Source organism: Pyxicephalus adspersus, chromosome 9 (assembly GCF_032062135.1).
Source record: "Pyxicephalus adspersus chromosome 9, UCB_Pads_2.0, whole genome shotgun sequence".
Lineage (NCBI taxonomy): Eukaryota > Metazoa > Chordata > Amphibia > Anura > Pyxicephalidae > Pyxicephalus > Pyxicephalus adspersus.
The window spans coordinates 12,336,236-12,361,074 of record NC_092866.1 but is presented as its reverse complement, the minus strand read 5'-3'; the positions used below and the strand labels follow the sequence as shown (position 1 = coordinate 12,361,074).

Sequence of the window (24,839 nt, the reverse complement as noted above, 5' to 3'; positions counted from 1 at the left end):
TAATGCATGATCGCCAGTAAAAAGCTGTCGGATAAGCGCGGCTCCGTGCGCGAGCTTTTCCGGTTGTTGAATAGCGCGATCGCGCACGATTCCGGATCGCTAATACGAATGCGCGACCGATAATCCGATTTTGCTTGATGAATCAGGGGCTATGTGTCCATGACAGTAGCCACCATGATATAAAGAGCGGTGAATTCCCTTCGAGCGGTAACCAGACAGCAATAAAATCTCGCCAGATGGTTTATTCTTTCCCTATTCCACCCACCCTTCCAAAAAATAATTGCCCGATCTTTAAAGCCTTTCCATTGCCATTCAAAGAATAAATTTTATAAATTGGAGGTCAACTTTTACATTTCAAACTAATCAGTCTTATTTTAGATTTAGTATCCAGCCAGTAGAAAACAAGAAACCAGATTGGCTTTTTCATCAGGAGTGAAGAAATATCTAACAAGCTTTCCTTCACTGTTACTGATTTATAATTAACTTTCAGATCAAACACTTGTTGCACAGACACATCATTGCTACTTCTGCAAGCAAAGAGAATAAACATGGTTTGTTGGACCGTATTATTCCCAAAGATCATTTTATTCCTGCACACAGTAACCATATAGTATATTTGTATCATATGCTAAATAAATCTTTATTTCTCTGTAGATAGATCTGCTTAATTTGGGGCATGATGATTTTAATTATTTTCATACACAGTTTTAGAAAGTTTAGCTTTCGGTTTTCAATGACGTTTGGCAGAATGGTGATACACAATTTAATTTTTGACAATTTTAATTAAATATGCATTTTATAAGAAACTTTTTTCTACTAAATTCTCAAATAGAACATTTCAAAAAGAGAAAAATAATGTTTATGAAGCCAAGGCATTGGAAATGCTTCCATTCTCTGCCAATGGAAGAGACACAACAGAAAAGAGGAGAAAAGGGTAGGTTAGGGGAAAAATTGAGTCCACGGTGCAGGAACATTTGAAGCTGAATTCCAGAAATAAGTTAAACCTACTCTTGAAGTAGGACTAACCCCTAAATGCAAGGGTAAAATGGTCTTTTAGATCTAACCAGGGTATTGGAAATGCTCCCATTCTCAGCCAATGGAAGAGACACAAATAGATTGAGGTGGAAAGGGCAGGTTGGGGGGAAATGGAATCTATTGTGCAGGTTCATTGGAAGCTGAACTCGAGAATTGAATTAAACCCACCCCTGCAGTGTGGCTACCCCCTAGCTGCAAGGGTTAATGTTTTTTTTGGGTCTAAGTAAGAAGTATAAAGGACTTTTATGCAACCCATCCTTTAATCCTTCGGAAGCTAGTGGGTGAAAAAGGGTGAATCCTGAGAGAGTGAGTGAATAAGGTAAGTAGTCCTTTTTACATACCACTAGACATAAATTGGACATTTTATGTAATAATATTGTTCATATTCTGTGGGTTGGATTACATGTGATTTATGATATATTTCAGAATGATGTCCCATGAGTGGTTCACCAGTGGTGGAAGTCAATGGTTGGTCTGTTTTATTTCAATAAAAAGTGATCCAGGTATGAATCAGTGTGGCCAGGTTATCCTTTCAGTGGGTAAATATTCTGTAGCTCCCGCAATGCTCGCCCTAAGACTAACTGACTGATCCAATCTTCCAGAGCCAAACCTCATATGGGTTGAATGATACACAACATCATGTAATCCACTAACTGTGAGTCTGGGACCTCCCTGGACAGGAAAATGTTGCAGGTATGCATGTGTTTTTTTATTAGTTGTAACATTATTAATAATTATTCATACTATTATTCATTCTGTTTTGTATAATTATTCATATTATTGATATTCATATTATTTCCATAGCACCATCTTCTGCGGTGCTGTACAAAGTAAGAAACAAACAGTGATGCATAACATAGATGTAATAAACAATATAAATGTCACAGTGACTAATACAGACAATGTCTAACAAAATCACACAGCAATTACTAAGCAATCCTGAGAGAACTCTGCTCTTCAGAGCTTTCAATCTAAATAGGTGGGGAATAATCATAATTGAGGTACAGCCATTGCTAAAGGAGATTGTTAGACTTCAAATTTGAAATAATGTTCCAATTTTTTTGCTTAGAGTTCCTTATAAAACTGTAAAGGTAAAAACAAAATGATTCATTGTGCAATTGTGTTCTGAGGAGGACAGCTGGCCTCAGAGGAAAGGGTTTTATTTGACACTTTAATTATACATACTGTGTCCTTTACAATAACTCGAACAAGGTTTGCAGGTAGATAACAAAGGTCAGAATACAGATGTAATTGCTTTATACATCAAGGGGGTCAGGAAAAAATATTTTGCATTTAATATTTTTTATATATTTTATATTTTCATTTACTTTTTTCTAGTTTTATGTTTTTCCTTTTTTTTATTCACTTGTTTTCCACTTGTATATAAGAATCAATTCCCCAAAGGAAAAAATCCTGAGCAAAGATCAAAATAAAGCTCAAATTCTAGGCATTCAGCTCCACATCTGTGATCCTGAATAGAAGCTGCTGAGCCTAATCCCAAAGAGGCTTGCAAGGCTGGCCAAAAAGCTAATTTGGTATACTTCAGCTCTAATATGAGCTTGCCTCTGCTAGTATCCACCGCTACTAGAGATAAACTTGTACAATCTGAACTTGTATCTTAAGCCAAACTAGCTTTTTTTTGGAGAGAGTGGTGAGAGTCAAGAACAGGGTCAAAGAGACCATCCCAAGGTTTGATAAAATGGTCAAAGGGAGTTAGTTGATCGGGAGACGACTAATAATTTTAGTTCTCTGTAGAGTTCTACAACAGTCTCTAATGCTGAAGGTGAGATTACTAATGGGGAGACAGTGTTACCCAGGATTAAGTGATCAGCTGCCGGCAGCCTTGAGTTGTCTTTATCCCGTATGTGTAGTTACCGGTCTTGTTTACCAACATGTGCTTGATTGCAACCTTCCACCTGAAGGATATAAATACTTGTTCACTCCCTGTACTAAGCCTACTTTCCAAAGTTACACTTTGTTGGGTGGCCAGTAATTACACCCATCTTAAGTTCTGTTTGAGAGGACACCAAACTTTGCAGGACAACAAATAAAATTTGTTAAAAAGCCCTTGAGTACACCCACCCCAAACTCTGTTGGAGAGCCACTGAGTACACGCTCTTACAACTCATTTGGACAGCCAGTAGTTAAACCCATCTTAAACTCTGTTGTGAGGGCCAGGGTGTAAACCCATCTCAAATTCAACTGGAGAGCCAGTACACACAACTTAAAATCTGTTTTACGGCCAAGGAGTACACCCGCATCAAACTCTATTGCAGAGTCTACAAGTAAACCCATCCTAAAATTTGTTGAGTTCACCATGAGTACACCCATCTCAAATTCAATTGGAGAGCTGCTGAGTACACAAACTGGACAGCCAGTAATTAAACCTAAACTGTGTTGGGAATTACAGTGAGAAACCCATTTTAAACTCTGTTGGGAAAGCCAGTAAGTAAAACCGACCTCAACTCTGTTGGAGAGCCGGTGAGTTCTACCACCTTAAAATTAGTTGGAAAGCCAATGGGTATGGCCATCTCAAACTCTGTTGAAGAGCTGATGAGTACATCAACCTCAAACTTTCCTCAACGGAAAGCTATTAAACCCATTGGAATACGAGTTGTGGCAAGGGACAAATTTCTTCTCGTTACTCCCTCGCTTTGGAGAAATTTCCATTGGGTTTCTTTTGTGTTTTTGTTACGGAAAGTAAAGAGAATTCTCCCTAACAGTTTAGGCAAACACTTTAAGTTACTTTCTATCATTCAAGCAAGAGTTGCTCACCAATTTTAAGTGTTCCATTCTTCAGAAAGATGTTTTTCGTCTTTAAATCTCTATGCATAACAAGCCTGGAATTACAACAAAAACATTGTCTATTGAAATTATTAACGACAATAGGAAAAGGCTGCAAATATAACAAACAGGGATGTTGTCAGGCACTGTCTAGACAAAAAAGGGCATTTGCCCCTTATCTGAGCTAGACAAACATTTGTTCAGGGCGAGATGTAAATCAGATTAAAAAATGTTACATATTTGTCTGTTAATAATTTCTTTTTTCCATTGAAAAGGTTTAAAAGGAGAAAGGAAATTGGAAACAACAACACAAGAAAAACAATTAGCAAAATAAATGTATTTTTTATTATTTTGTCTTGAGTTGACCAGTCACAGACTGCATAGATATATGTGGTCTATATATTTTTGGTGCTTAGAAGCTAAATACACATTTTAAATATAGAAAAATCCTAATGGCAAATGTTTTATATTCTATTTAGCTGGTTTTGGGATTGCTGCACCCTTGCTACACTCAAGCAAGTGAACTAGTTTTATGGTTCAAAGCAGCTTTTTTTCCATAAGATTAACGCCACTGTATATTATGTTGCTCCCTCTGTAATAGCTTTAAAAAACATACTTAAAAGTTCTGAAAACCTGCAATACTTGGAAGGTATAACATTTCAAAAAAAAGTCACAAAACTTCAGAACTTGCTTGTCAGTGGGCTGTCACCTCTGTCTAATTGGCAACAACCAGATTCTGGATGTACTCTGTGCTGCAAAAAGGCTACGTTAAAACCTAAAATCTATGTAGATATTTAACATACTGTCCTGAAACCACTTAGGCACATTTCTTGAACCATACCTTTCAGTACTAGGAAATCACGTTGGAAGTTTCTGCTGGAAACCTTCCAGAACGCAATGCAATAATTAGTTTGAACTTGGCACTGGCGCTTTGTTCTCAACATCCCAGAATGTCCATATTTAGAATCTCTACTGCTTTCCTGATTAGTCAAAATTGGATATAGTCTTTCTTTTTTACTGCTGCCATGATACTGTGCTATGCTTCATTTGTGCAATATTCTAATTATATAGGACAGGTAAATTTTTTACGACTTTAGGTGGATTTGTAACTGGTCATACTCTGCATAAACTGAACTGCACTGATATTATGCCTTTATTATTAAGGTGAATAATAGAGTGTATTATTGAACTATTAGTGCTATTTTTATTAGTAACTCTCAAGCAGACGGAAATTACTTTTATCCAGAATCTACCAATTCCCATGGCTTTACCTGTAATCCCAACACCAATACAATCACAACAATATTACATAGGTTTAACCTCCTGGGCGTTACACTGAGGTCTAGATTTCTGTACCAAAAGCGGTACACTGTTTTTCATGAAATTGTTTTTTTAAATTGTAGACCTGTAACTTACAGAAATATGTCCGAGCAAGGGTCTAGTAGATATAATGAATATAAAAAATGTTTGAAACACACAATCATGTAAAAAAAAAAAAAAAATACTTTTAATAAAATTAAATACAATACACAAAAATCAGCTTAAACAAGAATACATAAAGAAATGAAAAATACTTAAAATGCAATAATTCGGTATACTGTATAATAATATATTTTTTCTAAAACACCTCCCTAGTGTCCGTCACATACCTATAGACAAAACCACATAAATATATTTTGTATTATTTTGTATTGGATTGGATACAGGACTTTGTATTCAATCCAATACAAAATATTTGAATTTCCCGCTACGACCCCCATCCACGGGCGCACGCACGAACATCATCAGGAATCGCCGAGGGACGCGTACGCGAACGCCGGGTATTCTAATTCTTTCCAAACTTCCATGCAAAAAGTGTTACATTTTTTGCATGGAAATTTATTTTAGATTGTAGGCTATAATTCACCGAATTACTCAATAATTACTTATAATTCACCGAATTGCCACATAACTCACCGAAATATGTCCAAAATTTTAGCAATTTAATAATAAAATTTTTTTTATAAAACATAAAAAAAAATCTTTAAAAAAAAGTTTAAAAAAAAAAAATAGTGTATAATGTAATGTACCTGTACAGTAGCTTATATAATATATATATAATACAATTATATATATAATATATAAAGATTTCTTTGTATTGGACTCAATACAGCTTTTTTGTATTGAGTTCAATGCAAAGGATCTTGAATTTCCCGCCCCGCCTCCCGCCAGCACCGACGCTTGCAGCGACATCACCGGGAAACCCCAGTGATCGTCACTGCACACGCCGGATGAAGAAAGAAGAAAAAAGACGTGTCCGGAGGAGCTGCGGGAAGAAGGCGAGTATTTTTTTTTTTTTAGTGATCGACGCTAGACAGAACGGATCTTAGCAGCGGGGACCGGGTAAGTGATGGAATTTACACAGTGAGAAAAGTTCGGGTTTATCGATTTTTGCAAAATCAATAAACCCGAACGAAGGTCGGGTTTACCGGTCGGGTGGTTAATTCATGTAGCTCACTCATAAATATTGAATGATATTTGGATTGAATGTTTATGATTGAGACAGATGAGTCCTCCTGGAAGAATTAAGCATTTTTATTAATATTTGTATGGTAAGTCACAATCTTGATATTTTCTATATAAAAAGACTAAACGGGTTCTTTATTGAGCCGAGGCTTTTAACCCTTACATTAACCTTCCATGTATCCTTACCTCTAGACCTCACATTAAACCTCTCTTCAATCCTTTTAAAAATAAACTTTACCCGTGTTTCTGTTTGACCTCTGTTAAATTAAGTTCCTATGACTTGCATATCAGCCTAAAGATAACAGCACTACTATTCTTGAATTTGTTTTTTTTTAAAGCAGTTGGCACACATATCTTGTACTTTGGTTACTTTTCCTAGACTTGGATTCACACAAATCTTATTTTGACAAACCCACAAAAAGTTTCTATTTTTAAGATATCTAAACCCGAAATAGAAAAAAACCATATTGCAACTTACCATCACTTAAATGTGGTAGTTGTGTTAGTTTTCATTTTTTAGGCTAAGAACAAGATGAACTTGAAGGAATGTTCTTATGTTTTTTTGCAAACTTTTAATCCCATCAACAACCATGTAACAGAGATTAACAAAAGCAGACATGTTTGAAATCCAAAAAACAAAAAAGTCAGCACTCATGCATCTTTGAAAACTCCCTTTACTGTTGTCCAATATCAACCAATACTGACTATCTGGGGTGCAGTGGTCCCCTTTATAAGACAATAAGCAGGTTTAAAGTCCAGCTAATGTGAGGACCTTGGCTCCCCTCCATAGATATAATGAAGAAATAAATGTAGACACAAATTAACAGGACGTGTGATATTTGCAAGGTTTACAGGAAACAATGGTAAAAAGAGAGAAAAAGACCAGATAAAAGGAAACTAATGCACAAGAAACAATGGTAAAAAGTGAGAAAAAGACCAGATAAAGGGAAACTAATGCACAAGAAACAATGGTAAAAAAAAAAGGCCGGATAAAAAGAAACTAATGCAGCCACCATATGTAAGTACTGATAGGATACAATATATACCATTTTTGGTTTGGGGTTTGGATATTCTTTGAATACAGGAGTTATTTTGCTACTTGCTGTACCATTGTATAGAGAGGGTGGGTTGCTGGTTGGCTTGTGGGCTAACTAATGGATCCATTAATGAAAAAAATCTTTATCATATATTGCATGAATGCAAAATAATTTGTGTAGTTCTGAATTGGCTTCCTTTATAAACAATTGTTATAGTTCCACTGCATTGTACAACTTATGAATCCCATTACAAACATTTAAATAATTCCAATTTTTTTGAAGCACTGCTCCTTACCTCTCGTGAAGATAGTTAACACCGAGTAACAACTGGATGAACCATTCCACAACATGTCCTTCTGATAATGCCAGTCCTTTATCTTTCAGCTGGTGAAGGTGATCGTGCAGATCTCCACCCTGACAGACAGGAAACAGTTAAATATTCTTCAACATCATCCTATATAAAAATACAATACATGCCAAAATAACTCTCACAATAACATTCTTCTCCAAAGGCAAACACATTATGCAGACTGCTAGATACACAGCCACATAGAGGAGAACTATCAGGTCTTGTAAAGTATATTATATATGGGATATTGCACAAGGATATGAGAATTCACCTAGAGGTTGTTGTATTAATATATTGAGGAGCTCAAGGCTAGGCTGGAGGAGGAGAGACTTTATAATAGTTTCTAAATTAAAGGCTGGTTGCAGGGTGACCAATGACTACATTTTCATCTTCCAAGATGATCATGAATGATTGTTCCAGCGTTTGCACAGCTGTCCCCCAACATTGCTTAGTTATCGGACTTGCCAAAATGCTAAACAACCAATAGGAATGATCACTGCTATTTTTGACACTGCAGGCCAATTTATGCTTGACCCCCCATTCCATAGAACTGACGGAGATGTAACGTGCTTGTTCATTAATACTGACGCTAAAAACAATTACTAACAATTGTTTCCAGCAACTATATTGGAGTACACAGCTAATGTTTGTCTTTGGCTATGGCATGCTTCGGGATTTGTCACTTGGAATAAAAGTCTGTTAACAGCACAGATTGGTAATGGGTACTTTCCATAGTACAGCAATGGAGCAGAAGTACTGTATGCCTCAGCAAATATGGAATAATAGCTGGCCAATAAAGGAAGGAGAAGCTCATGTATATCACCAAATGTTACAGCAACAAAGTTGCAACAAGATGATGATGATTGTACAATGTTCTTTGAATATATCAATATTTTGTATTTCCTGGTAACTTTTATAACTTTCATTTAGTAACATCCCAGGGAAAAGATCTGAAACCCATATCAACTTTTTTTCTTTTTTTTTGGGAGTGGGGCATTTTGGAAGATACTGAGTAGTCCTCTCTTTATGATATTAAGCAAACTTTAATCACATCTATATAAGGTTTTTGTATATTTTATAATAAAAATAATAATATTAATATATCAAAAGCTACATAGTACCTATGTAATGCTTAGCTGGCTGGGCAATACTGTCAGTTATTGTATACATCACATACAGTAGTGGTTGGTAAATGTTAAGCAGATCAGACAAAGCTTTTACAATTGGATTGTAAAGTGTGTAATCAACTTTAGAAGCATTTATGATACTTATGTTCATCATGCCTCTTGACCATGCCCTGAGTGCTTTAAAGTGGACCTGTAATAAAATGTAAATGTACACCTATCCATACGTATGCTCCAGTACAGCATTGCATTAGAGGGATCACTAAATCCTGAGAAAAAGCAATTTGCGTACTTTGGCGCTTTCCAGTAGAGTTAACTGTTCTTATTTTGGCTTCTGAGACCACCCATCATAACAATGGTCCCACAGAAAAAGGGTGGGCTTTCAATCAACACTATCAAGAAGGATGAGAGTTTTTAATTTCAGTAGTCTGACATTGAGGGCTTCTGGGTGGCAGCAGACTTTTTTTTTTAGTTTTGATGGGGGGTGAAAATCCCAGGTTTTAAATGCTATCTATGGACGTATGGGGTGGACATCCCTCTAAAATTAATATCCAGTATTTATATAGCGCCAACATATTATGCAATGCTGTACAAAGTCAATTGTAATGTTACTAGCTGTCCCTCAAAGTGGACCACAATTTAATGCCCCTACCATAGTCATATGGCATTATTACAGTCTAAGGCCAATTTGGGGGAAAGCCAATAAACCCAACTTCATGTTTTTGGAATGTGGAAGGAAACCTCATGCAAACACAGGGAGAACTTGCAAACTCCATGCAGATAGTGCCCTGGCCGAGATTGAAACCTGGGACCTAGCTCTGGAAAGACCAGAGTGCTAACCACTGAGCCACCATGCTGCCCAAAATGATAGGAATTTGGTACCTCACAATACTCTGTAATGATGCAGAAGTCTTCATTCTCCAGGAAGCTTCCCAAGTAACGGACGATAAATGGATGACTGAGACTGCCCAGAAGTTTGGCCTCTGTAGCAGATGGAAGTGTGGCATCGGCCTTCACATTGTTACATGGTATTCTCTTGATGACCTTCCTGAAGTACAAACACAAGTAGTAGGAATAGGATCAGTTCATATTCAGATCATGTGTGGCCTGTTATTATACAATTTCTGGAATAAATCCAGACAGCCATGTACGAATGAGTATAAAACCTTTTACCTGAAATGGACTAAGCCTGCCCTCCAGCACACAAGCCAGAATTACTCCTCGTTATAGGGTGGAACAACCATTCCAACAGGCTGCCCCCCTGACACCTATGTCAGCTCCCTATTGCTCATTACGTTTAATAAAAGCTATGCTTGGAAATGGGGCGTTAGACATGATTTTCCCCCTATGTTTTACCACCTCTAAGCTACAGTGTTTAAGCTAACCGATTCTGACAGGTCACCATAATTGACAAAATTAAACACTTAAGCCTTCATTTTCCCATTTCCTAAAAAGCTGACGCGGTAACTGTTCTCTAGTGCATGACTTGGCTGGGCGCTGTAGACCCATGGCCAGCCCGCACCCTGGAGATCAATCACAGTCACTGACACTAATTGACCCACATTTGCTGATGCAGAAATACATATAAGTACAGGTTAATCATGTTACATTATGAAGGTCCACAGAGGAAGCATCAGCAGAAGTGGTAACTTAGAGGTCCTGATGCATAATACATATAGTACAAACTATTTATATCTGTGTGCTACTTTTGCCTTAATTTTGCTCTTTGTCTCGAAAAGCAGGAGCCTAGGGAGTAAAAAGAGAAGCTAAAAGGGTTGGACTGGGTTTTGGAGAATTGGGCTGACTTTATAGTAATCTAGAGCAGTGATTCTCAGCCAGGGTTCCTCCAGAGGTTGCCGGGAGTTCATTAAGCAATTTGTGCTCAATGTTTTTTTAAGGGTTCTCTCATATAAAGGTGGAGAAACACTCATCTAGAGGCTCTATGGTATATATGATTGCATCTTAAAGTGCCAAAATGTTATTGTTAGCCCTGCAGGCCGTGCCGGCGCCGCTGCTCCTAATTGCAGGCATGGGCGCTGGGTCCTATCTTTCAGGTAGAGTAACCCCACTACCTGTGTTCAATGCCAGAGTTTCCTTCCTGCTAGAGACTTGCTCTGGTGTTTGAGCTGGCGTGGGTGTGTCTCTCCTAATCTATGAGGTAACACATACACGCCCTCTGTTCCTACAGCCTATGGCTGGATCTCTGCAGGTATTTAAAGGCACCTCCTACTACAGGAAGTTGCCTGAGCAATCTCATGGTCTTAGCTTGTCTAACTCCAAATGCAAAGATGCTTCTTCTGTCTGCCTTTCTGTGTACCGGACCTTGCTTATGAAACCCTTGGACTTTGCCTGTTTGCCGCCCGACCCTGACCTCGGATTTTGTATATGGACTTTTGCCTGATTGCCGCCTGACTTTGACCTCGGATCTTGTTCACGGACTTTGCCTAATTACTACCTCTCCTATACCTTCTTGGCCACGCAAGCCCCTCAGTGCTTGCACCGAGTACCCTGACTCCTGTGGTCAGCTGCCACTGACTCGGGGATTGCTCTGAATCGACTATGAAGCATTAGGATGTGTGGGGACTCATTGTCCAGCTATGATCTATATGTCTTCTAGTTGCTAATTATTTGGCTGGGCCAATTGCACAATCCACATTAGGCATTTGGTTTGATTCTACAAAGGACAAAAAACATTGTCCTTTTGGCTAACTTTTTGCTCCTTCTACACAGGGCGCAGCTATGTGAAGATCTATAATGGAACACATCAATAAAAGACAATAACTCTTAAAGCTATGCCCTAAGCTGCCTTAAGCTGCGTACACACGGCAAATTTTTCTCGCCCGATAATCGGTATCGGCCAATTATCGGGCGAAAATCTGCCGTGTGTACAGTCGGTCGTCGTCCATCGTCCGACGACCGTCCTGGCGGATCCATGGACGATGGACGACGACCGATCGTAATGAAAGGGAAGGGGAGAGCGCGCAGCAGGGTGCCGCTCCGTCGCTCTCCCCCTCCCCTCTCCATAGAGCATGAACGGTGCTGTATGTACAGCACCGTTCATGCATCGTGCAGTCTTTTCTCGTTGGAAAGGATCGTGAAAGATCCTTTCCAACGAGAAAAATTGCAGGTGTGTACGCAGCTTTAGAAGAATGTTTTATTGCTATTTGTGACTAAGCTCTAATAAACATAAGCTGATCCTTTGCAGATTTTGTCCTTGACTGACCAATTGGAAGACCCAATACATGGCACACATGAACAATATTCTGTCCTTTCTCATATGAATTCTGATTTGTTCAATCATTCATACACAAGACGGAAGTTGTGTAATTTTGATCAGTATTTGATCAAAGCCTTTCCTTCTAAAAAGATGCTAAGTTGCATCTGACCAAACCACAGGAGCAATGAATGAAATGAAATAATAAGCCCAAGCTCTCCAGTAAATCTACAACAGAATGACAGCAATAGAACACAATTAAGGTGTTTTAATAGCACTGTAAAAGTCCAGACCTCAACCCCATAGAAATGCTGTGGTTCAACCCTAAAGGGAGCTGGGCATAAACAAATGCCTGCAAACCTCAGTGAACTGAAGCAATGTTGTAAAGAAGAGGGGGGCAAGATTCCTCTGCAACGATGTGATAGACTGAAAAAGTCATAAAGAAAATGTTTACTTGAAGTTATTGCTGCTTAAGGTGGTTCTACAAGCTATTGACTTATGGGCTTACTTAGTTTTTTTACACATGGCCTCACATGGAATGTGCTATGTGTTAAATAACACCTGGGGTTATATTAAAACAATTTTAGAAGCTGCTAAAGACCAGATGATTTGTTATCCTATTTTTTAAAATTATTTTACTTTCTTTAAGTCTATTCATATATGCTGAATGTTTTACTTTCTGGAGTTTTGCTTGAGTATCAACCACAGAATATTTTAGTATAGCTCCTATAATTGTATGCAGGATCCTCATCTGTAAGTCTCAGTCACATCCTATTTGTCTGAGCTGAAAAGGATTTACGGGACAATTCCTGCTCAATTTATTCTTCTGTTCTGCAAAGCATCCCCAATAAGGAGTAACAAATTAGCATGTGAATTATGTAAGACAATAAAAGACATAAGACAAATAGGGGAGGGAATGAGGGGACTTGGAGGAATGGCGGAATTGTGAGTGTCGGCTGAACAATGAGAGATTAGGGCTATACACAACAGCAGCTATACATAACCGGCATCGGATATGAGACACAAGAATGCTTTTTTAAAGACGTTGTGCAGCAACAGCCCTGGCATTCTAAAAGGACCATACAAAACCATTTCAGAAAAAATGCCTAAATATTAAACCTATTCTAAAAATGAGATCTTAGTTATTGGGGGAGCATGGTAGCCTTGGCCCCAGACTTCTGATATATCTTGAAAATGTTACCCGAGTGATATCTGAGTAATTAATTCCTAGTTTGAAATTTTGAGGGTTCCTTCCCACCTGTGTGTGTTTTAGATCCTGTTGTTACATTCCCCAAAATATAAAACAAATATGGTGGAGGCAGATTTAAGACTATGAAGTTGGGGGGAACCTAAAAGTCAGTGTAACTGTTTCAAAGATATACAGTAGTTAACACTTTAAACCACACTTACACTTTAAGCACTGTGTGCTGCCGATTCATTTGAATTTGCTGCCTTATGCTTGGTAGTGCACATTTTTCCTGGGCAGTAGAGACCTGATGAAGCCAGTATTGTCCGTGAAACGCGTCATAAATAAAGTCTGTATTGTACTGTCCTTCTGATCTCACTGCTTGTTTTAAGAAGAGGTAAGTTTTACCTATTAGATTTTTTTAAATCTATATTTGTTAATTTATCTCTTTGGATACATTTTCGAAATTGTAGTTTTCATCCTCCTGGGTGTCATACATACCGAAAAACAGTCAGACAAACGCACAATTGTATACTGTGCTGCATATTACAAGCGACACCGCTGAAGGAACGTGCCGCATACAACACACACTTGCATTTTTTGTGTAAATCCCCCCCCCCCCCAAAAAAAATCCGCTTACTGTAATAATTTACACATTTTAACTATGTCTAGCCAAAGAGGAAGGGGCAGCTTTGTCGGGGGTTGCAAGGAAAGCAGTATGGGTTGGTTTTTAACTGCACACCCCGAGAACAAGAAGCCAGCCACACCTTTGACATTTTAGCGCTGCTGGTGGTGGTGTGCGCCAATTATTACCGCGCCTTGAACAACAAGAAGTAGAGTACATGACCTAGCCTGGGTCAAGTAATTGCACACCCTCTTCCTTCCAGTCCAAGACACAGGCCTCACAGGGGTCCCGAACTATAGTTCCTGATACACCTCTTCCTCATACTTCTTTCTCCTCGGCTAGAAAGTCTCGTGTAGAGCAGAATGTTCATGAGTACATAGAGGAGTCCCACCAAGGGGTTTGAGAGGCGAGTCAGTACAAGCATTTATTGAAGATGCTCAGTTGTTTCAGTCATCTGAGGAAGAGGGTCAGTTCACAGGCTTTCCCTCCTCTTACTTTTCACCCCAACACTCTGAGCCAGACGAGCCACTTCAAACTGGCTCCAAAAGGCTGCTGCTTTCTGTCGGCACATACAGGGAATCTGTCTCTTCTAATGATGATGACCTTGATCCAACATGGGTCAAACAAGCAGATAATCATAAGCAGGAAGAGGAGGAGGAGGAGGTTGCAGAGTGCCCTCAAAGGGGGACAGGGAGGAAGAGTGTAAAAGCTGCCAACACTCTTCACATACCAGTAATGCAAGTCATAGCCATCCATCGTTGGCAGCTGTAACACCTCAACAACCGCGGACCGCCACCACCAGTTCCAGAGCACCTTTCGGCCCAGTTTGGTGTTCGCCCGTGTGGGCATTTTTTAGTGTCCATAGTGATGACAACACTATGGTCATCTGCAAACTGTGTGCTCGGTAGTTGAAACGAGGCAAAAACCCAAACAAACTTGGAACAACTTGCATGAGCACACATTTAAAAAGCCACCACCCGGTAACCTGACGGGAACATCTCGGCAAAGCACAGAGCTCTGTGCGATCTTCCTCCGCTATATTTCCTCCTTCTGCCACCAAAGGTCCCCGTGCTGCTGCCAGCAATTTGAGTGGAGGATGTAGCCAAGCATTACAGTTTTCAGGCTCTACCAGCGGTGTGAACAAGCTCCAACGCAGAGCGGCTGTTGTTTGTCACATTGCTAGCAGTCAAGACCAGGGATCATTGCCATCCCCCACACCTTCTACCCCATCGTCCAATATTTCTGTGGTTAGCATTGACAGCATCCAACATTGCATCCCCCAGATGCTGGAGCGCAAGAGGAAATATGTCCCAAATGACCCCAAAACAAAGCTAATCAATGCAGCAATTGGACAGCTGATTGCATTTGAGCTCCTCCCTTACCGGCTGGTGGACTCCACCAATGTGTTCCGTTACGCATTCCTCTGCGCAAACCCACAGAGCGGCAGTATTTTGCACAAAAATGTGTTCCTGCTTTTCAGGAACACATGCAGAGCAATGTGTCCGTGGCCTGCAGGAGGGTGCAAGGTGCACCTGACAACGGACAGTTGGTCGAGCAAGTATGGACTGGGAAGATATATTTCCTATATAGCTCACTGAGTAACTTTGGTGGCAGCAGGGGAAGATGCAGCTGCAGCAAGGCCTGCATACCTAGTTCTGCCCAGAGCACATCGCCTTGCAATCTCCCCTTTGACCTCCACTGCCATCTCCTCCTTTGACTCATCTGCCTCAACCTCATCCTCGAGGGAGACTTTGCCGTGGAGACCCAGCACCTCCCATTCGGCAGCATCTGTTCACCGCCACCTACAACCTGCAGTTTGCTATTTCGGTGCACAAGTCAGACATTGCCACATAGTCCTGAGGTTGTAATGCCGGGCTCCCTTGGCCACACGGGTGCAACCATTCTAAGTGCCCTGCGGGAGCAGGAGACATATGGGAAAAATAACCCAAATTCCCCCCTCCCTTTACTTTAATGGTGTTCGAATAGCTGTCGAATCAAACAGTGAGCTATTCCACAAACACTAGCCTCCACGTCTGTCTTGTTTTGTCATAAATCTACAGGTAAATATTCAGCTATTACTAAAGCAATCTGCAAACTGGAATTTAATTTAAATTGTTTTGTGACTCAAATCTACATAAGGATAGCGATGGTGCATAAACACAATCATAAACCAGGCATCACCAAATCAGAAACTCTTACCATGAACAGCATTTGGTCCAACCTCCAGCAATTTTCACTGTCACAATCTCTAAGGGACACAAAGCCCTGAAAGGAGGAGAACCCCGAAACATGTTGGAAGTTGTTGGTGTGAAAGAAAAAAAGACAATTGGCTAATGGGCCATGGACCTTTGTCCTCTAAATACTGAGGGCATAGAGAATGGTTCCCCATCTCCAAGGCCACACTTACATACAGCAAGCATATCCACCACACAGCACTGTGGTAAAACTATACAGTAAGAGAATCCCAGTGCCAGGAGAACTTTAAGTAGAATCCAATTTTTGTGTAAAACAAGTCTACTTAATATATATCCCAATCCAAGCAGTAAAATCTTAACATGATATTGTCATTAAAAAAAGTATAGTAATAAAAGTATTACATCCCTATTTTGGCATTTCCTATTATAAGATGACAACTCTCTCTGATGTTCAGCCACCAATAGAACACTTCCATGTAGAGAAGACGTGGTTGTGAGAGATGAGCAGCACCAGCATTGAAAAAAGAATATTGAGAACTTCTAGTGGCAGAAAGGAGTTACTGCAAGGGACAGCAGCAGAAAGTACTGCGACAAAAAACTTTTCGGTAAAGAAAATTAACCTAGTTATGCTTTACAAAGTTTTTATTTATGTTCATCCTGTCAATGGAACACTTGCATGTAGAGAAGAAGAGGCTGTAAGTGATTAGCAGCACTGAGATGAAAAAAAAAAGCGTGGCAGTTGCTTATGATGCACGGTGCTCTGGGGTTAGGGTCCACATTTATTTAAATTGCTGCCAAGTGCTGACATCCTTAAAAACAAAATAAATTAGTTGTGAAATATGTTAAGGAAATAGAATAGAAAGGTCAGCAAATTGAGATTAAGAGTTTAAAAAATCAGGGCATGTTGTAATTATAATTAATTTTCTTATATATGAAATGCCTACATTTCGTGATTTCTATAGCAGTGCCCTGCATAACTCCTTTCCTAGCGCCTTTTTCATTGCTAAAGATAATTGTTTTTTTTCTTGCTATCCTTGTATTAATTTTTTGTGCTCCTTTTGCTTCTGTCCAAGTTCATTTGGGTTTTGTTTTATTTGATGTCTACTCACAAAAGATTGAACAAGAGCAAAACCCTTGCAGGGATCTTGTGCTATAGTTACAAGACTCATACCGCACACACTGCCAACTGACACAAGGATTCTCGGAAATGGTGGCCATGGAAGAAGATGACACCACGTAAACAATAAGAGTGCAGAAACCGCACCGGGGGAGGATTAATGGTCAGGACGACATTAGAAGGAAGAGATAAAAGGCAGAGAAGGCCTGTCTAGTTTTACCCATTACATTGGCGGCATGTACACACAGCAAATTCACTTAGCAACTGGTAATGAGTTTATCAGACTCCAAGTGTGACAGCGCAGTGTCAAGTGGCTTCACTTTTCGCCCTGTTAAACCGAGACAGAAAATCCATCTTGCCAAGTCAGGTCTGTGAGTGCCAACAGGAAGGCTTAAATTCCGGCATCCTGCAGAGGGATTACTAGCTAGTAAATTGCTGCAATGTCTTTGGATTTAGGTTATTGATCCGGTTATTGCATTACAGTGTTTGTTAAGCCATTTACTTGTTGTGCCCGTAGACATCAAGTGGAAAAGGCGATTGCACAAAGAAGACAGAAGCATCTGGACTTTGGAGAAAAAGAGGTCTTCTGCTATCGTAAGATTGCTACCTGCTTCTCTTCTGGAAATTCTGCAAGCACCTTATATCTACAGGTTTCTAAAAAGGAGTCCAAAGCAGATTTAGACCAGAGTAGCAGGCAGATCTGGATATAATCCTTCTGGATGCTCAATTTATTATTCTTATTCCTTCCGAGTCCAATACAGAGGTGCTATAAATGAGAAAATATTTACATCGTTTGCAAGTAGCAAATTGAACACATCCGTTTCTCGCAGCAATGACTCACCTGTATATATCAGGCAAGGTATTAGGACATTTCCTGGGAATAAGATGGTTTCTAATTAAAGGAATAGGCACGTTCCAAAATGTGTTGGTAAGGTTATAAAATAAGACCTGTACATGCTTAAAAACACCTTAGTAAAGAGAAAGAAATTTGCAAACATTAAAGATACCAACACATAGGACCTGATTTATTGAAGCTTTCCAAGACTGGAGAAGATAGACTATCATTGGTTATCCTGGGTGATCAAGCAAACCTGGAATGGACCTGGAATTGGTCTGGGATTGATAATGTTTGAACAATAATAGCAATGATTTTAAGAAATCCATTTCAGGTTTGCTGGATTACCAAGTTCTCCTATGATAGTCTACCTTCTGCGGTTTTGGAGAGCTTTAATAAATCAGGTCCATTAGGTGTTACATTAGGTTGCCCTCTGCAAGTTAGCTGGCCTCCTAAGCTAAACATTTAGCGTCCTCCCCATTTTACTCGCTTCCTCCCTAATGGACTCAAGAAGTACTTTATGCTTTAAAGTTCTTACACATGACCAACTGTCCTTAGATCATGAGATGCATTGGGGATCTTCCCATTCTGATCTTCTCTAGCCTTAGGTTCTGCTCTCTGTATCATTACATTGTGGTTGTAGGATTCCTTGATGAATCCCCTGGGTGGTGGGTCCATGATACCTTCACTCTCAATATATCAAAAGATTGTCATACAACCCAGAATATTGAGAACGTCTAGGGGCAGAGAGGAGTTACTGCAAGGGACAGCAGAAGAAAGTATTGCGGCAAGAGATGATTTTCTATTTTGAGTACAGCTAAGGAAACTTTTTGGAAACGTGAATTACCTACTTAGGTTTTAACAAGTTTTTATTAATATTCATCCTGCGTAGGAATTTTGGCAGCTATGATATGGAGAGAACTGGAAGCATAACCAAATACAGCTTATACATCTAGTTCTTTTTCTTTTCTTCCATGTGTACAAAACTATTAGAGCCATTGAACTTATTTTATTGATAGCACTGATTAGTATTGCTTACTAATAGCAAATGCGTTTTAGGAAACCTATTCCTGGTTTGCTGGACCATCCAGATTCTCCCATGGTAATCTTCTCCATTCTTGAAGAGCTTTTATAAATCAGCCCCATTGTCCATAACAAATTACATTACACAAACCAAATCCCCTCTACACAATATTCCACCCTGATCAAATACACTGAAAACGTAATGGCTTTTTAAGGAATACTACAATTAATAAACTAATTCTTGACTGTGTTTTGAATTCACTCCAACATTTAGAAAAATGTGAGATCAATTTGAAAATAAAGTTGAAGAATTGCTGCAAAGGTATTTGCAAAATCAATACCAAACCCGGCACCAGTCAAATGTAGTGGCAAGTCATATTCCTTCCATAACTATTCCTCATAATTATCACACTCCCAAAAGCTCCTCCGTGTGTCTCTCGTCTTTTACTCAGCTGGCCTACATTTCCTATTAAAATTCATCAAGTCTGGTCATTCATAATACATCCTACTCAATACTTCTAACCTTGTGTGCAGCCACGTTATATTTAACAATAAGGAACTTCTACGACATTGTTTGCTCAAATTTCATAAAATTACAGATGGAGCCTCTGGTGGCATGCAGTGCAGAAGATGACGGTTCCTGGAATGCTTAATTGGCCTTCATCGCGGAGTTTTGGTTGCACCATGTTTGCTCCTAATGAATGAGAATAGTCTGCTTCGGGTGGCCTCTCGTGGATGACAGTGGACACGGCTCCTTTCATTTTAATGAACAAGGTCACCAGTTGAGGTCACATCACAAGATGCTGCAGAATCTCTTGGGGGAAGTCCCCATTCACTTCTCACACTGACTGGACACATTGAGACTTAGCCAGCAGCTTCCCTGGATGCTTTGCACTAGCAGAATTTTACATTATTGCTCAAGCAAAGGGGGCAAATGACTTTTCAGTAAAGTATACAGAATATACTTTGCCATTTGGGAAATGAAAAATAATGCTGGTGGAAATAAATAACTTTTGTTCTTACGCATGCAGCCTTGACTTATACCATTGACATAAGTAATAAAATCATGGAAGAGAATTATTTTCTTTTTTCCAATGAACCTGCCTATCTTTGTTCCGCAATAGGAATGGTGCTGGCTGAGTTGGGTGAATCTGGAGAAAGAAGATGCCTTAAAAGAGAACCCCAGTTGTATAAAAATCATCAGCACATTTACATGATTGGTTGTAACTTGGTTATAATTTTTACATTTAAACTACTGCAATACCCAAAATAAAAAATTATAATCCATTATTTCTCAGCAGAAGGTTCAGTGCTACCGAACCCCCTTGCAGGAAGATGACGGATTGCATCCACACCGCACATTACGTACACTGATGCACTGCAGTGCTATTCATTAGAAATGGCAACACAATGTATGGTATGGTACTACCATGTGGTTTGCCATGCTGCATTACTTAAAATGGTAGCCCATTAATTGGAATATTCAGTGGCAATGTTGCCTCTCAACACCTAGAATCCCATTACCTATATAAAGAAGAATTTCCATAGACTGAAGGTCCAAGGGTTGGGCTAAGGATCCCACTCCAAAAGCTTGATCTCACATAGGGCACCACCTGTTTTCTGCCCCCTACCTTTCCCACCTTGTCCTATCTTTAACCCCTTCAGCATTGGTGGCCAGTCCTCCATGCTGTCCCTTGGCTGGGTGAGCATTTTAAAAAAGTAATGTTTTAAAATATAAACCTAACATTAAATCTGGTCTTGGTGGAACTGCAAGCCTGCTTACTCAGGATCCACTATTCCAGCATTCCTGCAAAATAGAATTTGGCATCCATATGTGAATATGTTATTAGTAATTTTGTCATGTATTTAACATTTGGCATTAGTTAAAATCCATCACTAGGCATTACTTGCTAATTCAGCCAATCATATCCTATTGCTTAATGATTAGACATTCTCATGTACCTAATTATAAATGACAAACAAATCCTTTTCCAATGAGCATTGTGTTTTTCTGGCAAGAAAATTAGTAACTGGGATGAAGTGACCAATGTGTGGGGGGTTTCAGGTCCTAAAATAGAATGGTAACACAGCTTGAATCCTAATAATGACAACACATTTTGCATAGTTGAGTTTTGCATGCTTTTTATTACTTAGATTTGTGTGCTGGGGCTATTCTGAAAAGGAAAGTTCCCCAAAAAATTATATATTTGGGTTTCTCCTATGGATTATTGATCTGTGCATTTCCAGGTTAAAGATTTAAATTAAATAGTGAAGAATTTCATAAGGGGAGCTAAAATACAAAGACTTGAATAGGACAGTGGACAGTGGACAGTGGAATGTGGACAGTAATGAAATCTGGAATAGCCAGGGAGATCTCATTAAAGTTATATAGTTAGGTTGGAAAAAGGCCATCAAGTTTAACCACTAGGCAAATAAACATATTCTAGGTAAAAACCCTATACAGGTAGTCCCTGTAGGGACTGTAGGTTTGTTCTTAAGTTGAATTTGTATGTAAATTGGAACAGGTACATTATTTTAATAAATGCAATTAGGACAGATGTTTGTCTCAACATATTATTAGGCAGTGTGGTGTCAGTTACTGTATAAAATCCTCACTGTGAGCTAATTACAAAGCAAAAACTTTATGGAGCCTAGACATTCATTAACTTCTGGAGCAAGCTGTGCTTTGATATGCAAAGAGAAACAACTGCAGAGATTGCCTTGGTCATTAGAGAGTTACAGGATGCTACAGAACAGCTAAATCAGCCACAACCTCAGCTGTGTTTAGCAAAAGTGTTCTTCTGCAAGTCTTGCAAACCGCCCCCTTCAAGCCTCTGTTCTGCACACAGGGGAGCAGGGAAGCCCCGTTCGTTCGTATCTAGGAGTCGTCCATATTGTAGATGTCCTTAGCCCGGGGACTACCTGTATACATAGTTGGTCCAGAAGAAGGCAAAAAAAAAACCTTGGTTCAATTTGCACCAACAGGGGTAAAAATTCCTTCCTTTTGTAACTTTGTAATGATCTTAAAGTGAGTAATGGGGAAGAGAGTTCTCTATATGGACCATTTATATATTTATACAGGGTGATCATATTCCCCTTATACATCTCTTCTCAAGGGAGAATAGATTCAGATCAGCTAATCTCTCCTCATAGCTGAGCACCTCCATTTCTTTTATTAATTTAGTTGCCCTTCTCTGCACTCTCCCAAGACATGGAGAACCTAAGACATAAAGGATGCTGACCCTAAGCCCGCCAGGCTCTGCCTCATACTAAAATATCACTTTGAAGTGGCCAGACTCTTTAAGATTTTGAGGATACCAAAGTAAACTAAAACATGACTAGGGATGAAACTGAGGATTGCATGATCTTGAAACCGAGCCAGATCAAAAAGATAATGGACGGTACCACCAACTATAATACTACTTTGCCAGCACGACAAGGTAACAGCGCTTCTTTAACCACATGAAAGGGTTCAATGCACTCTTTTCCTAGCTCCGAATACTTTATATAGGGCAGATTGCATGCATCCACCCAGCACAGTAAAATTTCGACATCTGTTCCAGCAAATTGTTAGAGGATTTACCCAGAATCTTAAATCTCTCTTTTATTTCAGTGAACATTTTTTAATCTCAGAGAGGCAGAAGAAACAATGATTGGATGTGGCAGTAGGAATTGTTCTGGTAAATGGAGTCTGCAACCAAACCTGTAATAAAACTAACCATAGCGGATTGCTAAATGATGTCAACCGCTACACACATGCTAAATATTCAATTCATTGTTCATCTCCTGTGACAATGATCTAGCATGAGTACATGGCCTTAGTTTTTTATTGATATGGTCACTTAACTGATAATAAATTGTTAGGCAAAGTTTTAAATGGAAATAAATGTATAAAAAACTATGGGACCAAGCAGGTCCTTTATTGCATAAGGGACAAGTAGTGTCTCTTCTGCAAAAAAAAATTGCAATAAAATACATGCCTGATTGCAGCCTCCTAGATATGAACGGGGCTTCCCTGCTCGCTAGTGTGCAGGACGGAGGCTTGATGGGGGGCGGTTTGCATGACTTGCAGAAGAAATCTTTTGCTAAACACAGCGGTTGTGGGGGATCTTAAGAGCTGAGCTGATCTGTAACCTCTTGTAACTTTTTAATGACCAAGACAAACTTTGCAGTTGTTTCTTTTTGCATATCAAAGCACAGCTTGCTCCAGACGTTAATGAATGTCTAGGCTTTGTTTGTGATTAGCTCACAGTGAGGAATATATACAATAACTGACACCATGCTGCCCAATAATATGTTGAGACAAACATCTGTCCCAATTTCATTTAATAAAATAAAGTAACTGTTCCAACTTGCATACAAATTCAACTTAAGAACAAACCTACAGTCCCGATCTCGTATGTAACCCGGGGACTACCTGTACTTAAAAAGCAGCAGGTAAGAAAGTTTTAATACAGAACTGACATCGCTTGTACTTTCTGCAATAAAAACCCTGCCTGCTCACAATTTTGAAATGTAAAACTGAACTTCCATTTTAAATAAACCCCCAAATATCTTATTTAATTCCAATATTTTCTATACCAATACAGCTGCCTTGAGGTAATGCTGCTGAAACCGGTGAAAGCATCTGTAGGATGAATGTGGTGTTACATGGAAATCCCTAATGTCTGATAATAAGAGAATACAGACTGCAATGTAATATGTGCAGCACAAGCCTAATGACGCATTTCAGTCTGTTCAATAAGGCCTGGCGTTGTTATTTGTGTATTACCCAACATCTCATTATACAGGAATAGGTGACTCCGCAATGGAGATTCTCACTAAGGTTGTCTGAATCTGTGATTCACTGTACACACAAAGGCCTGATTAGCAGCATTGGCCGTGTTTCATTTCCCGTACGAAGGATGCGGAGGATTTCGCCACGCAGGATTATAGGCAAGTCGGCCACATTGTCTGTGAAATCTGCACTGCTCCACTTTCTGCGCGTTCCTCGGCTCTGATCCGTCTTCAGAAGAGGAGAGCAGATTACTTTTGGGGTGGGTGAGGATATGGAGGAGGCACAAGTGACATGAAAAGCTGAACTCCAGGCAGCTAAAAACACAGATAAAATAAATATATAGGAGCTGCTTTATGTGTCAAAGGATTTGTATTTCTGTGCTAAGATTTACACAACCCCGACACACAGCACAGCCGCTAAAGCTGCGTACACACGTGTGATAATTATCATTGGAAACTAATGACTAACAACCGTTTGTCCGATAATCTTTAACAAAAAAAGTGCACAATGATGCCAATGAACGAGGATTGTCGCTGGAGACGAACGACTGTCCTGGCGGATCTGATTGGACGACAATTGTTTGCAATCGGTGTACTGTCGTTCAGTGATCGTGGATGATTCTGCAGTACACTTTCTCCTTTACATGTCACTTCCTGCATCGATAAAACGATCGTATCTAGCGTGTGGACACTATTGATGGATTATATTTGAACGATTGTATCATTACAGCATGTACAGAATTGTGCACAATAGGATTGTTCAAAATAATCCTGCAAAATCGTTGATCTGTCGTTAGTCGTTCGTTTTCTAACGACAATCATTGCACGTGTGTACGTAGCTTAACACTAAAGGAATACAGTGGTGTCCTCTTTACACCAACAATCTGCTGATTGGACAAGGATAAAGCAGAATCACTATGTCAGCCCTCTGCTTTTTCTGCTCCTTCTATCATTGTGTTGCTTGTTAGCAGACTTTATTAGGATATATATATATAATTATATTGTTTAAGCAACAATGGGGTTATCAGATGTGC

General features: G+C 39.4%; 1 protein-coding gene across 1 annotated transcript in view; it reads right to left on the bottom strand.

Annotated features, from left to right (window-relative positions):
* Positions 1 to 24,839, bottom strand: part of LOC140338480 (serine/threonine-protein kinase Nek11-like) — a 161,017-nt gene that overhangs the window by 101,140 nt on the left and 35,038 nt on the right. Inside the window, exons 2-4 of the mRNA XM_072422716.1 lie at positions 9,717 to 9,882; positions 7,657 to 7,775; positions 3,811 to 3,875 (exon numbers count right to left, since the gene is read on the bottom strand). Of these exons, the coding sequence (XP_072278817.1) occupies positions 3,811 to 3,875; positions 7,657 to 7,775; positions 9,717 to 9,882 (350 nt within the window). The remainder of the gene's footprint in view (positions 1 to 3,810; positions 3,876 to 7,656; positions 7,776 to 9,716; positions 9,883 to 24,839) is intronic.